The sequence below is a fragment of the Triturus cristatus genome, chromosome 7 (genome assembly GCF_964204655.1).
Source record: "Triturus cristatus chromosome 7, aTriCri1.1, whole genome shotgun sequence".
Classification (NCBI taxonomy): domain Eukaryota; kingdom Metazoa; phylum Chordata; class Amphibia; order Caudata; family Salamandridae; genus Triturus; species Triturus cristatus.
Genome location: NC_140590.1, coordinates 193,191,665 through 193,211,152, shown reverse-complemented (window position 1 = coordinate 193,211,152; position 19,488 = coordinate 193,191,665). Strand labels below are relative to the sequence as shown.

The 19,488-nt window shown below is 47.2% G+C and overlaps 1 protein-coding gene across 2 annotated transcripts in view; it reads left to right on the top strand.

The window, feature by feature from the left end:
- LOC146809191 (putative methyltransferase DDB_G0268948) overlaps window positions 1-19,488 on the top strand; it is a 225,432-nt gene that overhangs the window by 73,548 nt on the left and 132,396 nt on the right. For both annotated transcript variants that reach the window (XM_085616017.1, XM_085616016.1), the window contains exon 3: window positions 11,079-11,239. In XM_085616017.1, coding sequence (XP_085472143.1) covers window positions 11,079-11,239 — 161 coding nt within the window. The remainder of the gene's footprint in view (window positions 1-11,078; window positions 11,240-19,488) is intronic.

The window sequence follows — 19,488 nt, the reverse complement described above, 5'->3', positions numbered from 1 at the left end:
CTAGCATGGGCCCACCCCCAGTTCCGAAAGAAGAAATCAAGATCCTCGGTATATGGCTGGACCAGGATCTGAGCCTTGGGGCCCAAGCCAGGAAAACAGCTGCCCTTTGCTTTGGCCTTCTTAGAATGGCCCGAAAGGTCCTACCCCTACTTCCCTTTGAGGCCAGGAAAGTATTAGTGCAATCACTATTCCTCTCTAGACTTGACTACGGGAACGCTCTATATCTGGGTGCCCCCGTTGCCACAACCACAAAGCTCCAAACAGTACAAAATAGTGCAGCGAGACTCTTGATGGGAACCACTAACAGACTCTCAGCCAAACCAGCCCTCCGTTCCCTACATTGGCTGCCGGTTCAGGAATGAGTCAGATTCAAGGCTTTGTGCATAGTGCACAGGGCAAGACTTGGACTTGGCCCACCTGTCAATTGCACCATGAATAAGCCATACAAAGCTAAGCGGAGTCTGGGTAAGGGGTGCAAGCACCACCTTACCCAGACTACAGTAGTGGTCTGGTGGTGTCAGTTTGTATGGCTGTCCCAGGGGTGGAACAATAAGTGCTGCAGCCCCTGGTAGGTCTCTGACGGTCCCATGCCCGGGGTACCTAGGGTACCATCTACAAGGGGCTGACAGGGTGTCCTCAGTATCCAATTGGTAGGTACCTAGGGTACTCACATCAGTTTAGAGAAGAAGCAGATAGACTGGGGTCCTGGATAGCAGGATTCCAGCCAGACTAGTCAAAAACCATTCAAATACCAGGCAAAAAGTTGGGGGCCAAAATCAGTTTTTATATTACTGATTGCAATGTGTTATGTGCGCTTGCCCCAATTGCTATATGCTTTATTACTGAATTTGAAATAACTGGCAAATGCTGCAATTCTTTTAATGCTCGCACACCAACCTTGGACCTGTGTCCTGGGAGGGGTGCTTTCCCTGCCCCGGTCCACCACGGCAATTAGCGCCGATTGAGTGGAGGGCAGGGCGCCATCTTGGGGGTAGTACCGGATCCCGGTGGGACTTGAGTCAGCAGTCTAGCTGGGGGAGGGATTACTCTACATAACGCACATGCAGAATCGGACGCGCAGCGGACGTGTGCAGCGGGCGAGCTGCCGGCGTGCCAAAGGCAAGCCCGTCTGCGCCCCGGGATCGTCCAGCGCCAGCTATGCCGTCCGTCCCATTATTGAGGAGCAGGGTGGTCGGAGGTCTTGTAGCCGTAAGGAACTTTTGGCGCTTGATAACGCTAAGTGCAGTGGTGGCGATCAGTGGGCAGTTCTTCATAGTCTTTCCAGGACGTGCCCTACCTGCCAATTTTGCTTTCAAACCAAGCAGTCAGCCCCTGTCCCTCGAACTGAGAGGGAGAACAGAATCCGGGCTGCGCTTATGTTATGTTATTTTAATTTATTCAGCGCACAGCTACTCGGCGCTATAGACCGCTGGGGAACCCGTCCTGGCTATCCCTGTGAGATGGTCCCTTTCTGGGTATCTCCAAGGTGAAACCAGGCATCCCCGGCGTCTGTGGGGGACCGTTGTAGAGATGAGGCAAGCTTAATGCCCAGAGTTGCCGAGTGTGTTCCTGGTTAGAGTAGGTACCGAGGCAAGAATTATCGAGTCCGTTTTGACCCTGGTCCACGACCCTGCCGCGTCGGGAATTGAACCCTGGTCCCTGGCCGATTCTCTGCTTACAGGTCTGCCACCTCTAACCAGTGAGCCACACCTCTCCACTTATCAACTCCCGTTCAATGGTTAAACATGACCTTGACATCCATGAGCTTCTCTCTGATGAACAGCTAGATGTTTTATTCATAACCGAAACTTGGCTCAATGAGTCCTGCGCCCCTGTGGTTGAGCTAGCCATCCCTCCGGGCTACAAAATTGCAAGAGCGGAACGTAAAATAGGGAGAGGAGGCGGGATTGCAGTGGTGTTCAGGGACACTTGGATTTTCTCCTGTGAGGAATCTGTGGGGTTAGTGGATGGGGAGGCCCTTGACTTTACTATTGTCATGTCGCCCCATTATACTCCTGGTGGTACATTGTTATACCGCCCTCCTGGCCCCCCTGAAGCATTTCTGAAAGACCTGAATGATGTAATTGTCCCCCGTGATCTTCGCTTTTCAAATTTCCTACTTCTGGGCGACTTTAATATCCACTTAGACTGTCCGGAGGCTACTGACTCCAGGGAACTAATGGGTTTGTTTAATCTGGCACAATTGACCCAGTGGATCAAGTCTCCCTCCCACAAGGGAGGACATGCGATTGACTTGGTCTGCTTTAATTTTTCTTTGTCCGCCAATGACCCCCCTCCAGGTCACTTGGTCAGACCACTATTTGATCCGGTTTTCCTGGATCATAGGGAAGCCCCCTTCCTCTGTAGCCTCTGCCCAAAGCAAGCCGTCACGGAAGATCGATATCCCGGCCCTCTCTAAGGCCCTTCTAGTCTCACGCCCGTCGGCCGCCCATGATCTTGAAGGAGCGGTCGATAGTTTCGCCACCTGGATCAGCCAAGGGGTTGGCTCTGCATCTAAACCTCCTTCCAACAGATGAGTGAGACACGCTCCCTTTAAACCATGGTGCTATGGTTCACTCAGAGAGCTTAAACTGGGATGTAAAAAACTGAAACGATGCTGCCATCTGGAGTACTGTCCCTTGGCTAAAATCACTCTTCGCAAAGCTCAGAGAGACTACTATGCAGCCATTGGGGAGGCGAAAACCAGCCTTTTTATGCGGAGCGGATTGCTAAAGCTAACAACAATAGTAAGGAAATGTTCTCCATTGTCGAGCTTTTTGGCACCCTGCGCTGAACAAACTGTTTTGCCAGCTTCATCACAATGGTGCGAGGAGCTGTCATCTTTCTTTATTAAAAAAATACAGAACATCCAAGATAGCCTAGGGACGGGTCCCCCGGTGCAGTGGGATTCCCCCTCTGCCGTCTTTAGCTCCTACTTCATCAGCTTCTCCATTTATGAATTTTCTCCCCATAGCTAGGCCAGATACATTGGCCATTCTTAAATCGCTCAAGTCAGGCTCTCCTACAGACCCATGTCCAGCTAGAGTTCTGGCTGGGATTGCGGAGGTAGTTTACCCAGACGTAAATACGATATTATTAATTTATCTTTACAGACTGCTACTGTACCTCTGAATTGGAAACAGGCCAAGCTTCTGCCACTTTTAAGAAAGCCTTCTTTAGATCCCTTCAAACTCACTAGCTATTGTACTATCTCTCTTCTACCGGCATTGACAAAGGTATGTGAAAAAGTGGTCTTTCAACAGCTTGAGGCCTAAGTCAAGTCATCTGGTGCTCTCCACCCAGCTCAATCCGGTTTTAGGGCTTCATACAGCACAGAGACCACACTGGCGGAAATGGCTGAGGCGATCACGGAGTGCCTGGACGCAGGTGGCAGGGAGGCCTTGATTTTGCTGGACCTCTCTGTCTCCTTCGATACCGTGCCCCACCAACAACTTCTCTCCCGACTTTCAAAGATTGGCATTATGGGCCCCGCCTGGGATTGGATGAAATCCTTTCTGGAGGAGCGTACTCAGCAGGTCTGGATGCCACCTATTTCATCGGCCGCCAGGAAAATGTCTACATGAGTTCCACAGGGTTCTACTCTGAGCCCCCTGCTCTTTAATATTGTTCTGGCAGAGGAGCTGGGTGCAAAAATAATAGCGCATGCTGATGAGACCCAGCTGCTATTTACCTGGAAGGACTCCGACTCGTCCTCAGAAACTGCCCAGAAATGTCTCTCGTCTGTTTTCAAGTGGCTTTCACATGCCCAACTGAAGTGCAACAAGGACAAGTCGGAGGTCCTTCTGTATGGTCAGTTTCCTCCTGCCTTTAGAGAAACCCTGTGGTCGCCAGACTACCCATGACCCAATTCAGTGGGTGATCCAGCAAAATATTTGGCGGTCTGGTTTGGAGAAGACCGTAGGTTTTCCACGCAGATTAAGAAACTTACCGGAGTCTGCTTTGGTACTCTTAAATCACTAAGACGGTTCCTCCCCATGCTACCTAGGTCAGCCAAGGAAATGGTCGCCCGTGCCCTTTTTCTCTCCCGCATTGACTATGCCAATGCCCTGTACATTGGCATCTCTGGATACCTGTTAAAAAAAATTCAAACTATACAGAATGCCGCAGCCAGACTTCTGTTTAACATCTCAGGAAGATCAAGCGTCGGACAGCATTTACGGGATCTGCATTGGCTTCCTGTGGCCCACAGAGTGCAATTTAAAGCTCTCACTCTGGCTCACAGAGCCCTGCATGGTTTAGGACCATCGTATATTAAGAAGCACTTTGCTTTCTATGCCCTCAGCAGATCTTTGCGCTCAGCTACCCAACGACGGATGGCGATCCCCCGATTCCGTAGGACGCATCTGGGGGGGAGATCAGTCCCTCTCCGTTAAAGCAGCAGTGGCATGGAACTCCCTTCCCTCTGAACTAAGGTATATTCAGGATTTCAGACTCTTTAAAAAACAACTTAAAACTTTCCTTTTTAATCAGCCCATCTAAATTCTCTGCTCCACTTTGTCACGGTCACTTTGCGCGCCATGACACTCATGAGTATTTGTGCTCGTTATAAATGCATTATAACATAACATTGGGGAAACACTTGCCTGCTGTGAGGTCCTGTTTGGGAGGATTCCCTTGCGCTTGCCGTCACCTTGCTGCCCTGCCTGCCCTGTCGTTTTGCCGGAGAGTGTGGAGTGCTGCGTCTGGGCTGCCCCCGCCGCCGTGCCGCGGCCGCGAAGAGGGCCGGACTACATCCCCCAGCAAGCCCTGCATCACCGCCCACCACCCGGTTACCGCGCCTGGAGGCGCACAATGGGAGGCAACTCCCTCCGCCTCGCGGACGCGCGTGGGCGGCGCCGGGAGAAGCCCGGGACAAGGGCGGGACCGTCTGTGGCCGTCTGTGGCCGTCTGTGGCCGTCTGTGGCCGTCTGTGGCCGTCTGTGGCCGTCTGTGGCCGTCTGTGGCCGTCTGTGGCCGTCTGTGGCCGTCTGTGGCCGTCTGTGGCCGTCTGTGGCCGTCCGGGGCCGAAGGAGGCCGGGCTGGGCCACATCTCTGCGGCCGTGGACACTGGACGAGTGTGGACTCTTAACCATTACAGGTTATTTTATTCTTGTATTAACACGTAGTTTACAGACTCAAGCTGCGCATAGAGTCTTCTATCTTTTATCAAACATTGTTCGTTTTTAGCCAATCGTTGCACACGGGTTTCTATTTGCACTACACCAGTCTGTTAGTCTGCACCTGAACTATGGGGAAAACTTCTAAATCTTCATCGAGTCGCCCAATGACTAGACAACACGCTAATTTAAATCCCCCGCTTCCAAGTCTTACAGCTATAGACAAAATGCTGCAGAAAACAATTGGGGTGGTCACCACAGCCATTGAAAACACGGAAAGACGGCTGTCCATTACTCCTGCATTCACTTTGGCACCCCCTTCTGATGGCTTGGCTGATTTGTCTTCGTATCAGGTGGACCTGGAAGCTATGTCTTCTATGTTGCCCTCCTTTACCCAGCTACCTTGTGCACAGGCGACTCTAGATGAGTCTGTGCAAGCGGAAGTTGTCCCACTATCATCATCATGTTTCTATAGTGGCTCCCAAGAAGCAGGTAAAGTCAAGGAATAAAAAGCCGAAAACCAAAAAAAGGAGCACACGTCCCGCCCCCCCTGCAGCTGGGTCTGCCTTTCCAGCTCAGGCCCAACACCCTTCCTTTACTAACCCACCGGTTTGGGCTTCTAATTTAGTAATAGATCTACAGTCGTATATAGACCACTCCCTAAACCTTCTTCTAAAAACCCTGTCATCCAAAATCGACAGGTTGGTATCTTTAATTAACACCAAAGGTAGTGGGAAAAAGCTTCCAAACCATGATCTTCTGCATAATCCCGGTAGTTTGGAGGGTGTGAGTACCCTAGCCTCGACTAAGAACGCTTCCTTACAAGGCCAGTCTACTTTCCCCTATCCTACCCCTTCTGTTTCAGCGCAGCTACCCTTGGCGCTGTCTACTGTCCCTCCCCTTGATGCTGGTCTTCCCATGCCCCCGCTTACCACCCGTGTCCCCACTGTTTCATCAGCAGGTCTCCAGTCTCACAGTAATAAGGATTATTTTCCTCGGAGCCCTGGTGGGGGTAGGCTTCCCTCTGATATGGGTGGTAATTCAGCTCTCCGGAACCTGGCCGATTCCTCTCCCCTCGTTCAGCTCCCTCCTGAGGCAGCCCCCTATGTGGTTGTGCTCACAGGTGTTCCTCCTTTAACTAATGTTAAGGGGGAGACCTACTATGAACTTAAAAATAAAGTTACCCACTGGCTGTCCAAAAATAGACCTCTTAATGGAGTTGGGAGAGGGGAGATCCTCTTTGTTCGCAGGGTTACCTGGCTAGGGACTCGACCAAAGGATATTGGGGGGGATTGTGTTCTGATCAATTTTAGGGACCCCAGAGTAGTCGGACATATATTGGATTTGGGCGGGAAGTTTAAAATAGGATCTATTGACACGTGTCACCTGGGGTATTTCTATCCCTCTTCCAATGATCCGATCCATGTGGAACTTCCCAACTTCTATCATGCCTCCCATAATCCCTACTTCAATGTCCCGGTTGCCAACCGTTTTGATATGCTTAGGTTTGTGGATTGACCATCATCTCCGAGGCATAACATGGGAGGGCATAGGCATACGGGGGGGGAGTTTGGGCGGGGATGGGTATGGTGTGGAGATGGATCTCCCCTCGGCTGTTCCTGGTGCCGGGGGCGGTCTTATTTCCTCCTCTTCCCCGCTTCTGTATAACAGCTTTACGGAAGGGTGCCCTGAGTTGGGCCCCTGGGAGCATATTGCTTCACAGGGTTCCCCCACTTCTCTCCCTCTGGTGGCTTGTTCCCTCCATATGCCTGCACGTAGACCTTTAATAGGGTCTTGGAATGTGGCTGGATTGGAGTCCAAACTCTCCGACCCTGAGTGGGGAGAGTTAATGGACAATTATGATATCTGTTTATTCCAAGAAACATGGCTACGGCATATTCCATCGAGGGTGGGCTACGCTTCTTTTTTTGTTCCTGCGGCCCAAGGTGCAAGGGGTAGACCCTCGGGGGGGCTAGTCGTTTGGGTTGCAACTCATCTAGGTTGCTCTGTAAAACTCACAGATTCAAAATCCCCAGATATCCTATGTTTGTTACTCACATTTTCTACCGGTTATTCGCTGGCAGTACTAAATGTCTACCTGCGTCCTCATCCGGTACAGCTGGGTTTGTCGATCTTGGGCGCCCTAGATGATGTACTACATTCCCTTCCCCCTGCGTGCCACAAATTAATAGGTGCGGATCTTAATTGTCACTTTGAACCTCTCCTTGGGATCCCCTCTCCTACTTGTGATGAGGACGAAAACTATAAAATTCCAGAGCCCACTATCTATCCTGCTAAACGTCTTATTCCACTAGCCCTTGAGATCAACAAGTTGGCCATTGCACATTCCTTGAGGGCTTGCAACGGTAGACTCTGTCCTGATGTACCGGTGTCTTTCACCTTCAATAGACCTGGGAGTTGTTCGACTATCGACTACATCCTGGTGAACGTGGAATTTTGGGGCTTTTTAGCAGCCTTTTCTGTTACTCCGCGGGTCGATAGTGATCATAACCTACTGTCATTGGAACTGGTAAATAATATTGGTGGCAGTGGAGTCCCACGGGGCCTAACACCACTAAATAGTGAGAACTTGGTGTTAGTTGCAGGAGGCAGACGGATTAGGTGGGCTAGGGTTGTGACTGATGAGTTAAAACTTGCAGCACTATATAGCAATGTTACTAGTTCCCTGGAGGCGGTTTCCCACCTTTTGAGCCCCAATGGGGATATTCCGCCGAACCATCTCCCAGATTTACAGAACATTCACAAGGAACTCCTCGGCGCCCTGGTTGGCTTTTTTTACACCTCTACCGCCCCTAGGCCAAGGGTTGTTAGGCCTGAGCACTGGTATAATGGCTCTTGTAGGCTGGCTAAGGCTGCCCTGATTAAAGAGGTAAAAACGGGCACACAGTCTAGTGTCCAGGCTGCGAGGGCCTTTTACAAAAATTTGATTAAGGAGGCAAAATCCGAGTGGGAGGACCTAAGGTGGCAAAATATGAAGCAAGCATTAGCTGATCGTGATTCGAGGGCTTTTTGGAACCTCGTTCGAACTGGTACGGCAGCATGCAGCCCTGCTATTATCCCCAACCTCAGTGAGGAGGTTTGGCTTGCCCATTTTAAACCCCTTTACTCTTCTAGTAATCCTAGGGGAGGTGTTGACCTGGCAACCCCGCCTAATGTTATTGTAATGAATCAATTGTACCAGGAAGATTCAGTGAGTCGATCCTTCTCCCTTCCAGAAATAGAGCTGGCCCTTAGTACCCTATCAGTAGGGAAAGCTCCGGGGCTCGACAGGATCCCTGGTGACCTTTACAGAAGTGAATTAAAAATCTGGGCCCCTTACATCCGGGTATACTTTAATGCCATTCTGCAGGGCCTTGAGATCCCGGATACTTGGTTGGGAGCAGAAATTATACCCATCCATAAAAAATCTTCCCCTTTGGATCCAGCGAACTATCGCCCCATAAGTTTGATTGACGTCTTACAGAAGCTGTTTGCCCGAGTCCTTCTAACAAGACTGCAGACCTGGATGGAGGACCACCAAATTCTAACCTCCCTCCAGGCGGGGTTTCGTGCAAAGGTCTCCACTATTGACCAATTGTTTAGGTTACAGTTGATTTATTGGAAGACAGTCAGTATGGGTGCTGGCAATCTTTATTTGATTTTTGTGGACCTGCGTTCCGCATTTGATATGGTCCAAAGGGAAAAACTATGGGTCTTATTACTAGAGATGGGCGCTCCCCCCTACCTTTGTCATTTATTCAAACGTCTGCACGAAGGCACTTATGCAAGGGTGAGATTCGGGAGATGTGGGGAGATTTCAGGGCCATTCCCGGTTGAAAAGGGTGTGAGGCAGGGCTGTGTTCTGGCCCCCACTCTCTTCTCCCTCTTTATTAATGGGTTGATCGAGCATCTCTTGAGCGCCGCCAACCTGGATTCCCCTTTTCTAGCGGGGCGTAAGATACCGGCCCTAATGTTCGCGGATGACACGCTCCTGTTGTCTAAATCTTACATGGGCATCCAGCGCACATTAGAGGCCTTTTGCTCCTTCTGTAAATTAAGGGATCTGGAACTGAACCTATCTAAAACAAAATTTATGGTCTTCAGTTCTAATTCAACCAACTGCCCACACCCCAAGATGGGAGATGTTGCATTGGACAGGGTCTCTACCTTCGATTATTTGGGGGTGACCCTCAATGACAAAATGAAATGGGGGTCTCACTTGGCGAAGGCAAATCTTAAGCTAGCACAATCAGCGGGGGGTATCCTGAAGGTTTTTAATAACACCTTTTCTAAACCTCTGGGCCCCCCTATGGAAATTTACAAATCCCAAGCAAGAGGGGGTGCGCTTTACGACGCTGAACTCTGGGGACATTGCACTTGTGCTACCCTATCGTCAATTGAGAATTCCTTTATTAGGCGATTGCTAAAACTACCTGCAAGTACCCCTTTAATTCCGTTGAGATGGGATTTAGGTCTAGTTCCTATAGAAGAGATTATCCTGAACCGCCCACTCCTGTTTTGGAGACGTCTCTGGTCAACACCCGAGCTTGCAAGCTATAGGCATGATCTTGGTGACGTACTGTCAAGGGGAAATCTGGAAAAAATCCCCATGTTAACTTATGTAAAGAACCTCTGCTACTCCATAGGGATGGGGGACCTATCGTCCGCACCGGAAGCGACTAGTCGCTCACTTTCTAAGAATTCACTGCGGGAGGCTTTACAATTGTATCGGAGGGAGATTTTACTGCATTCCTCTCTGGGCAGGCTTACCGACACTTTTCTGGACATTAAGTCTTGTCCCCAGTTTGAAGTTTTCTTGGATGTTATCCAACCCCCTTTGGCGAAGAAACTCTACATTCAGTTTAGACACGGTTCGTTACCATTGAGGGCTTTTACCTGCAGATGGTCTAATGCATCTGATCCCTTAAACACGTGTCCAGTATGCATTGATATTTGTGAAACAGAGCTCCATGCTGTTCTTTTCTGCCCTCTATATAACAAGGCAAGGAAGAAGTGGATTATTCAGCTCTGCAAGTCTAAGGGTCTTAGGGACTATCAGGAGGTGTTTAGAATATTGAAGTACGACACTACCCCTTTGATAGTGTTTGCGACGGCCAAATACCTTCTTTCCATGTGGTTCACCCGGTCCAATAAACTGCAATCTGTCACATAACCCTCCCGATCCTATTGTTGCTGCTACCAAGAAGCTGTGGTGTAGCGAGAACACCGTGGGCCTTGGATTTAGTTTTAACAATTTGTTTTTATGATGAAAAAACTTTTTGTTCTTATTTGTTTGTGTAATCTTTGTATCACTAAAAAATTTTTTTAATGTTTTGATGGATTATACTCTATGCATTGTTAATTTAATCATGTTTTATTGTACATAATTATTTATGTCTTTTTATGGTATTTTACCGAAATAAAAGCTTGACTGACTGACATAACATAACCTACTCCCCTCGCAGTCCCTTTGGCTACCAAATCAATAACCTCTCCACCCACAAGCTCCAATCCACCGGAACCCCTAGCATCTTTCCACTCGAACGACGCTGGTACTAAGGGCCGCATTATCCATTGTTACATTCAAACCAGCAGTCAGTAGCTTTCTTCTGTGAATGGAAGGATAAGCTAGTGAGAAACTTATCCCTGTCAGACCCTGGTAATATTTAGGTTTACTGTATTAGAGTGTCTTTCTTCTGTTCATCACCATTCCCATGTGTCTTTTGCATAAATTTGTACTTTTCTGATTTATCATACAAGTCAAACTGACCGTACTTTGAAACCTTTCTACGTCACTTCTGATTGAATCACTCAATATACATCGTAAATGCAAACAAAGACTGCACCAGCCATAGCGGCTTACAGAGGCATTATTTTAATAGGAAAACCTTTCTTTCAAGGCATTCATCTGTCTGTATGAACGACTAGTTAAACTTTAGTCCACTGTCTTCTCTGTTTCAGAAGGGAAAGCCCTTTGGGCTGGCAGCAGATGTTGGCTGTGGAACTGGGCAGACTACATGTGTGCTGGCACCTCACTTCGAGAAAGTGGTTGGAACGGACATCAGTGAAGCTCAGATAAAGGAGGCCAAGAAGATGTCTAGTCCTCCCAACGTATCCTTTCTGTAAGTTATCTATATCACCTGACATGAAGAAGGGTCTGTGCTAAAGCCATGCAAAGTACACTTAACTCTGGGCCAAATTTGAATTGGTACTTAATGTGCTATAACAGCAGCCTGCCATGTCATTGATCATTTCTCATCTGGACACAAGGCATGCATCTTTTAACAAGGCAGTTTTGGTGCACTGACTTTCTTTCCACCCTTACACTCCTTAGATGGCAACTCTTACAGTGAACTGTTGAGGTGTACTTGTAACCTGTGGATTGAGTAAAATTGTACAGTCCTTGCTTCTTGCTTTTCTATTTTGTACTAAGATTTTCTGTTGAATTAAAAGATGCCACACTGGATCCGGATAAACTTTCATCTGCAATGTTCCTGTGTCACCAGATGGCGCAGTGCGGCACCACATTGACTCCATACTGTCCTGGAAGTGATAGAGCGGAACCACATATAAGCACCACCGCTGCATCTGGACATTATTTCCTTCCTTTCCGCGCCTTCCGAAACTGATCGAGAGCATCGCTCCCTATTCCGACAACTCCTAAAAACCAGAGCTAAATCCATTCAAAGATGTTTCCTTCTCATACTGCAATTTTTAAACCATTTATAGCTGTAAAAACCAGATGTCTGTCACAGACCTTCATGAGGTGTTTCTCTGGTGCTCGTGCTCAGGACTTGATTTGCAGTTGTACGATAAGTGTGCCCTCAGGCACCTAAAGACAATCCAGGACTGAAGTGAAGCTGTATGGCACTGCATGCAAGAAGTTACGGGACTCGCAAAAGTCGACCCCCAAGTTACAGGCATAGTCACTCCCACTATCGAGGTTGTTCCTGCAAGAGGTCGAATTTGTGGTGAAAGCCCTCCGGTAAGTGAAAATCGAAGTCCACATACAAGCACAAGAAAGTGAAGCTGGGCTCTACTTCATCCCACCACTCTCAATTCGAAGAAAAGGCACAAGGGCATCTCAATGGTCATCTGTCTCCTTCCAGATCTCCAGTTGTAGAGCTGATTCCACAGTTGGTCCCAGTGCACCACGAATTCCCTGGGCAATCGGTGACTATGCTGCAAATTGACGTCTTTCAGATATTTGAAGTTCTTCTGGCTCCCTCTTGCACTCCTTCGAGCCCCAACGATCCGCAGGAGCCATTAGTCTGGTAGGCCAGAGGTGGATACGGTGCTGGTTCCAATGTCTGACCACAAACCGACTTCAGCCCAATCCTTACCGATGTCATGTTCTGAAATGGCTAAAGCACAATCAGCCACAACACAACATGATTCTGGTCCAATGCATCTTCCAGGATGGATGTGCCATCAGAGGCACCATTTTATTTTTGCCTCTGATTCTGATGAAAGCTTTCCACCTCCCAAATATGATGATGGCAGGGCTGGGGATGATTGACACTGTTATTATGATGGCAATTTTCACATATACGTACATGAGACAATTCATACTTCCCACGGTACATGGTTGAATGCGCCATTTGTACAGCGAACGAAATAGAGCACATGATTTGCAATGGTAATCTGAGGAGCAGCTGAGGACTTGGACTTACAACTGCCCTCTATTGAGGTCAAGACAAAAGTCCTTACAGAAATCCTACATCCTGGGGCAGCCACATCTGTGCTTGCTCACTAGTGAATATGCAGCTGACCAGATGTCACAAATTGACACCTGGGAACCCCAATTGTCTCACTAAATATCATATTCCAGAGATTGTTTATTCAGGCCTTTCATCTAGAAAGGTGAACTATAATTTATTAACAAAGACTTCTCTGGATAGAGGGTATTCAGAGGATTGAAGCATTTGGAAACCAAATGTTTATCTTCAGCTAGGCTCGCTTTAAGCTTGATCAATGCAGTCTGTTCACTCTGCTGATATACCCATACCCTCTGGGACATGGCTAGCAAGATTTTGTGGGCTGTCCTAGAAGACCTCAGGGCCTTACTGGCTCAGACCATTTAGGATGATTAAGATGTAGTCAGATACAATATTCGTGATTGTTAGAAATGGGATTCTCTGGTTGGCAATGGTGGGCGCCAATGTCCAAATAGGGACCCTTCTTCCTAAGTCAGGGCAAGTGGGCTATCCCCTTTGACAACCCCTGCTCAACCGTGTGGTAACGTAGCACAAGCAGTTAGGCCTATCTCAAAGTCAGTGTGTGAAGCATTTATGACCATGTACAATAAGGCAGCAATGACACCACAAAAGGACACAACTCAGGTAGGTAAAGAAAAATAATATCTTTATCTAACAGTTTAACTGGAAATTCTCAAAGCGTTTCAACAACTACAATTCACGTCAACCCGTAGGGACTCCAAAAGGCAATACGTATTCACCAGAACGTGTTTGAAAAAATGAGGGTACCCCTGAAACAAATCCTAAATCAGGGTGCTTCTAACAGTTGTAAGCAAAACAATTTAGGAAGAATGATTAAAATAGATTGGACCTAGAGAGCAAACAAAGAAATGTATACATGTACTAATAGGTAAAAAAATATGATTTTCTTTATTTCATAACAATGTGTGTTTATAAAAAAGATTACATATCATCATTGCATATTTTCATATATCCCACATGAGTCAAAACAGAAAAAAATATGTAAATCACCCATGTAGTTATCAAATATTTAAACACATAATTTCAATTTTTACTTCGGCTTGTTACTTCGGCAAGCTCGGTGAAAGTCTCAAAGTGCTTTCCTCTGTTCACTCGGACAGAGTTTCGTCTTGACATCCAGAAGGAACACACCCGGACAAAGTTCCAGCGCAGCATTTTATACCTAAAAAGTCTTTGTTCTCTAAGGTTGCAAATCACTGACTCCAGTCAGAACCAGCTCGGTGGGGTCGGGGAGCACTTGGTTTACGAGGTGACATCCTGCCCTTTCAGTATGAGGGGGTGTGCTATCAGACGCCCAGTGGGAGGTGGAGCCATCATTCACCTTGCCAGGCACGGCCCTCCTCGGATCAAAGAGTCACCCCTCCCCAGGCTCTGAATACTGATCTCTCTCTCTCCAGCCAGGTCTGACCCAGCTGGCCCTGCTGCTCCAAAACCAGACGGCCAATACACATACTCGTAAAGCCTACAGTAAAGTTTAGGCAAGAAACTACCGCGTTTTCAGAAGAGGCATTTCTAAACATGGGATATATAAACGATCCTTTCTAAAAGGTGTCTCTCAATGTCCTGAGTAGGGGTGGGCGGAATTTGCGTAGTTGCGCTACTCAAAGCACCGCGAAACGGTAAAAAATCTCCACGAGCACGCAAAAGTTCCGCGAACACGCAAAGTTTCTTGTTCCTCCCCCCCTGTTTGCGATGCTTTTTTTTCTGTTCGCGAATACTGTTTGCGTGCTCGGGGAGAAATATCTCGCGAACACGCATTTTGAAAGCGCAAACAGGCAGAAAAATCCGTGAATTTTTGTCAATTCCGCGTTCTCTGCGGAATGCGAAATTACCCAAATTCCGTGAGCGGAACAGAATTTACCGCCCAGGCCTAGTCCTGAGCACAAACGTATCAAACTCGAAGTTCCTATCAGGTTCCTGGGGCCAGATAGAACGATAGAAAGTAATCCTCATCCGGCCCAGTCTGGCCTCTGAGAACGGATCGTGTCACAGTAGCGACAGTGAAATGGAGGGTAACTCACTATTGGACATGCTACACAGATCTAGGCATTATGGTTATCCTAAGTCATACAGTCATTTATATACAGGGAGCATACACGCTGTGGCACTGATTAGCAGTGGCACGGCGCCCAGAGCATCTAAATCCAACCAACATAAAAAAATAGAAATAGGAGAGGGGAAGGGAGACCCACGCCAATGAAGCCAGGTCTAACAGTGATGACCTTAAAACTTCTGATGGTCTGGTAAGGTTGGTTGGCACCAGTGTGGTGCTCAGCCACAATGCGTGGATGCTCTCCACAGGATTATCTGGAGACATACTATCCTCTCTTATGATTATGCCTTTAGATGGCTCGTAAAAAAAGCAGATTTGGCCTTTGGACGTACTAAGAAAGTAGAGACACTACAGGCTCTCTGGGTCGTTTGAAACCTGCCAAACTGTTTCCATACAAATGCACTGTCGGACTCCCCACTGCTGCTGCAATCGCTCCAGTCTTTTTCAAGCCAGGGGCATGGATCTGATGGGCAATGTGTAGGTCTACAGGGCAACAGTTGTCTTAGTCCCATTCTCCAGTGTCAACAGCCATCAAGCCGCTTTTAGCTTGCCTTTGTGACACACAAGCCCTCATTTTCTCCCAGAGTGGCGATCCAGCATGACCGACATGTGGGTCCTTGAAATTATTCAGCAAGGCTATCTCCAATCCTTTGTTTTTGCTCTACAAGACATCCCTCTCCCCCACATCTGAGCACATCTCGGGGGAACACCTTACCATTCTGTCAGATGAGTTGCGAGTTTTACTTTCCAAAGAAGCTATTGAGAACTTTCCTGACTTCAAAATAGGGGACTGTTGCTAGTCTTGCATTTATCTTGGACCCAAGATGGATGGGGGCTTTTGGCCCATCTTAAACCGTCGGCCTCTGCATGCCTTCCTACCGAAGTAGAAATTCTAAACGCTTTTGCTGGCCCAGATCCTGTCCTCCCTGGACCTGAGCGACTGAATTATGTCCTTGGACATGCAGGATGTGTATTTTCATATACATGCCCTGTATAGATGTTACCCGTGGTTCAAGGCCGGAAAATATTTAGTTTGCCATTCTCCACTTCAGCCACAGCAGTGGCCCTCGAGTATTCACGAAATTAATGATGGTGGCTGCTGCTCATCCTCAAAAAAATGGGGCACTAGTTTTTCCCTAACTCGACGACTGACTGGCTCACCACAGTCAGTCATAGAACCGCCCCCTCCCCTTAATGACCTCCTGAAATTGCTGGGTTTCACGATGAACAAGACAAATTCGCAGAGCCTTCCTTTCATTGGGGCTTTTCTAGATATTGTACAGTTCTAGGCCTTCCCTCCATTGCAACAAGGCCAGGACACTCCGCTTATTTTCGGATATTTCAGCCTCACTCCTGCATCCTTCTTAACTTTGCTAGGTGGCATATGCGGGCTCTGCAATGGAATCTCAAGTTCCAGTGGCCCAGCAACAATGAAACATTTTGGATGGCCTTCAGGTCTCAAAGAAGATTGCACACGATCTACAATGGTGGCTTTGTCCACTGTCGGACCAGCAGCAGGTCTCTTTCCTTTACCCACCCATAGCTGACGGTGGTGATAAGCACATTACTACTGGTTTTAGAGGTCATCTCAGGGCGGTTGAGATCAGAGCACCCTGGTCTCCAATGGAAGTTTGACTCCTTACCAACTTAATCGAGTTATGAGCCATGTGGGTATTAATATCGTGTGAAATGGGATCCTTGCCACTGAGCCAGGAGGCTGGGCACCTCTGGAGTTGGTTGTAGCATCAAGGCATTTTTCTGCTTCCGAACCACCTGGCCAGGTCTTTAAATGCCATAGCGCACAAGCTCAGCAGATGTTGTCTGGCAGACCACTAATGACCACTACATCCTGAGGTGGTGCAGGACATTTTCCAGCAGTGGAGAAACCCCTGGCTAGATCTTTTTGCCTCTGTTGAGACTGTGTACTGTAAGAAGCTTTTTATGTTGGAGTTTCCTTGAGAACATTCATTAGGAGATGCTTTCCAGCTGGAATGGAACTCTGGACTTCTATATACCTTCCCACTTCGGCTTCTTCTCCCTTGGGTTCTGACATAGTTTTGGAGCAACTCGGCCCAAGTCATTCTAGTGGCCCCAGATTGAGCCAAGAGAGTAAGGTACCCCAATTGTCTGGGTATGGGCACCTGTCCTCTGAGCAGGTTGCCACTTCTCGAGGATCTCATGTCTCGGGGCAGTACCCTCCAGCCACATCCATGCAATCTAAACTCCCTTGCATGGAGGTAGTGCGGCAGCATTTGACTGCGTTTGAGCTGCCACTGGGAGTGAAAGATGTCATCCTTGCCGACAGACGCCCTTCTACAAAGTCTATTTATGTGGGCTGTGCGACCAGTTTGTGACTTGCTTTGGTAACCACAAGAATGTCCCTTTATTCTCCAAGCTGTTGGACGCTCTTTTGTTTGGTTTGTCCTTCGCCCACTTAAACCTTGCAGTGGGCACTTTTATTGGTTATTTGTCAGCCCTTTTGGCCTTTCTACGTGTGCCGGACCAATCAACCTTGTTTGAATCACCTGTTGTAATGAGGTTTAAAAAAGGCTTGACACATGTTTCCTCTTAAGCCGTTTGTGATGCCAACAAGGGACCTTAATTTGTTCTTAATGTTTCTCATGTATATCGCTATGATCTGGTAAATAGCTGCTCACTGCATCTTTTTACTTTGAAGACTAACTTCCTCATTGTCATTATTTCACCTTGTCATGTGAGGGAGCTTCAGGTACTGCCTGTACCTGAGCCCTACATCACTTTTTTCCCAGATAAAACGGTGTTGAGAACTCTGACAGCCTTAAAGTTGCAATTCCTTTCTTCATTGTACAATCTGTCACCCTGCCTATAATCTTTGGCCTTCCCCACCCCTCAAAAGCAGCGGAGAGGCTTCATCGGCTGGCTATCAAAAGGGCTTTAAGCTTTAATGCTGATCGTACCAAAAGACCAAGGGACATCACATATATGATCAGCTGTTTGTGGGCTTCTCAGGGTGTGAAGAAAGCGAAGGCTGTGCAGAAAAGGACCATGTCGCAGTGGGTTGTCCTCTGCATCAAGATCTATTCACTGGACAACAAGCAGCCACAAAAGGTCTGAGAGCCCATTCCACCAGGGTTAAGGCTGTTACCATAGTGTTAGTACGTAAAGTGTCTGTCCTTGACACCTGCTACGCTGTGTTGGGGCATCTGTGTGCATATGTCGCCGAAGCACTACTGCCTTGACAGCTGGCTCTAGCAAGAAGGACATTGCATCTTCTGTGTTCCTGCAAGACATTTTGGTCTGAGTCCACTCCACAGACCCTGCACTTGGAGAGGTACTGCTTTGGTATCCATTCTAAGGTGAAGAATTTGTGGTTAGGAGTGTCCTTCAGAAGAACGAATTAGTTGCTGTGAGAAATTGGGTTATAGGTTGCGTGGGGTGAAACCCTACTCAAGCAGCAACCACAATACTTGTCAGGGTGAGCTCAGAAGCAACCCCCAAATTAACTTGTGCTCAACCCTCTGGTAGCTTAGTGAAAATAATTGATTAAGTTCATATTTACAATGGCTCATTCTCTACAGACTTGCCTAAATTATACACAAAAACGTGTTGTATATATATATATACACAGTTAAAAAGATGAGGATTCAAAAGCTATTAAATGTAGGGTACTTTACATCAAGATTTTATTTTCCATTCGGAAAATAAATCCTTGATGTTTTTTATATTGAAAATAATTGAACATCAATATATGTCCTGAAGAAGGTGATGTTAATTTGATGGTTTCACCGAATCGCCGCTTCTTCAGATACAACTAAGCATATTATGTCCAAAAGGAACATCATTTTTTTTTTTTTTTTTTTAAGATCATGAGTATTTTATTAATTCATTTATTGTGTTTTTATAACTAGTGATACTTTTGTATGTACTAAGTGAAATTGTGTACCCATTGTTTTTATTCAATAAAAAATGGTATAATAAATATTAGTTCTACTAGAATTAATAGCTTCATTTGATGATTGATCTATATAGACTGGTTCATCCTTTCTCAATGGCTCATAGGCTGTTTTAATTTTTATTATTGATTATTTTTATTATAATTTTTCATTATTTTTATTTTATGTTATATGGTTTGATGATTAGTCAAAATAGTGATTTGTATGCGTTGATTGTGCATTCAGTTACTCTGCTTCCGATTATTCAGATGGCAGTGATTTTGAAAAGGGATTTTTTATGTTATGAGTACAAGTACATCAAGTCCCTTCTCTTGGCATTGGGGGTGACTCCTTTGCGTGTGTAGCATCCTGGATATAGCCAAATGCCACACTCCACAGGAAATATTCACTAAGTGGGAAGGAATGGAGCCCATTGGCTACCAACCAAATCCTGCCCTGAGGGCATTTTCCGAGCATAAAAGGGGTACCTCTGGCACTTAGTTCTCAGAACTCGACTGACTTGGAAGGACCACCAAAGGCCCGTTTGCACTGAGGGACCATCAAAGTTAGCCTGCGCCGACCAGGACTGCACCTGTTGCACATGGTGGCTGGTGAAGAGAAGGACTGTGCCTGACGTGCCTTGCTCAGGGAGAAGCAATCTCCAGAAC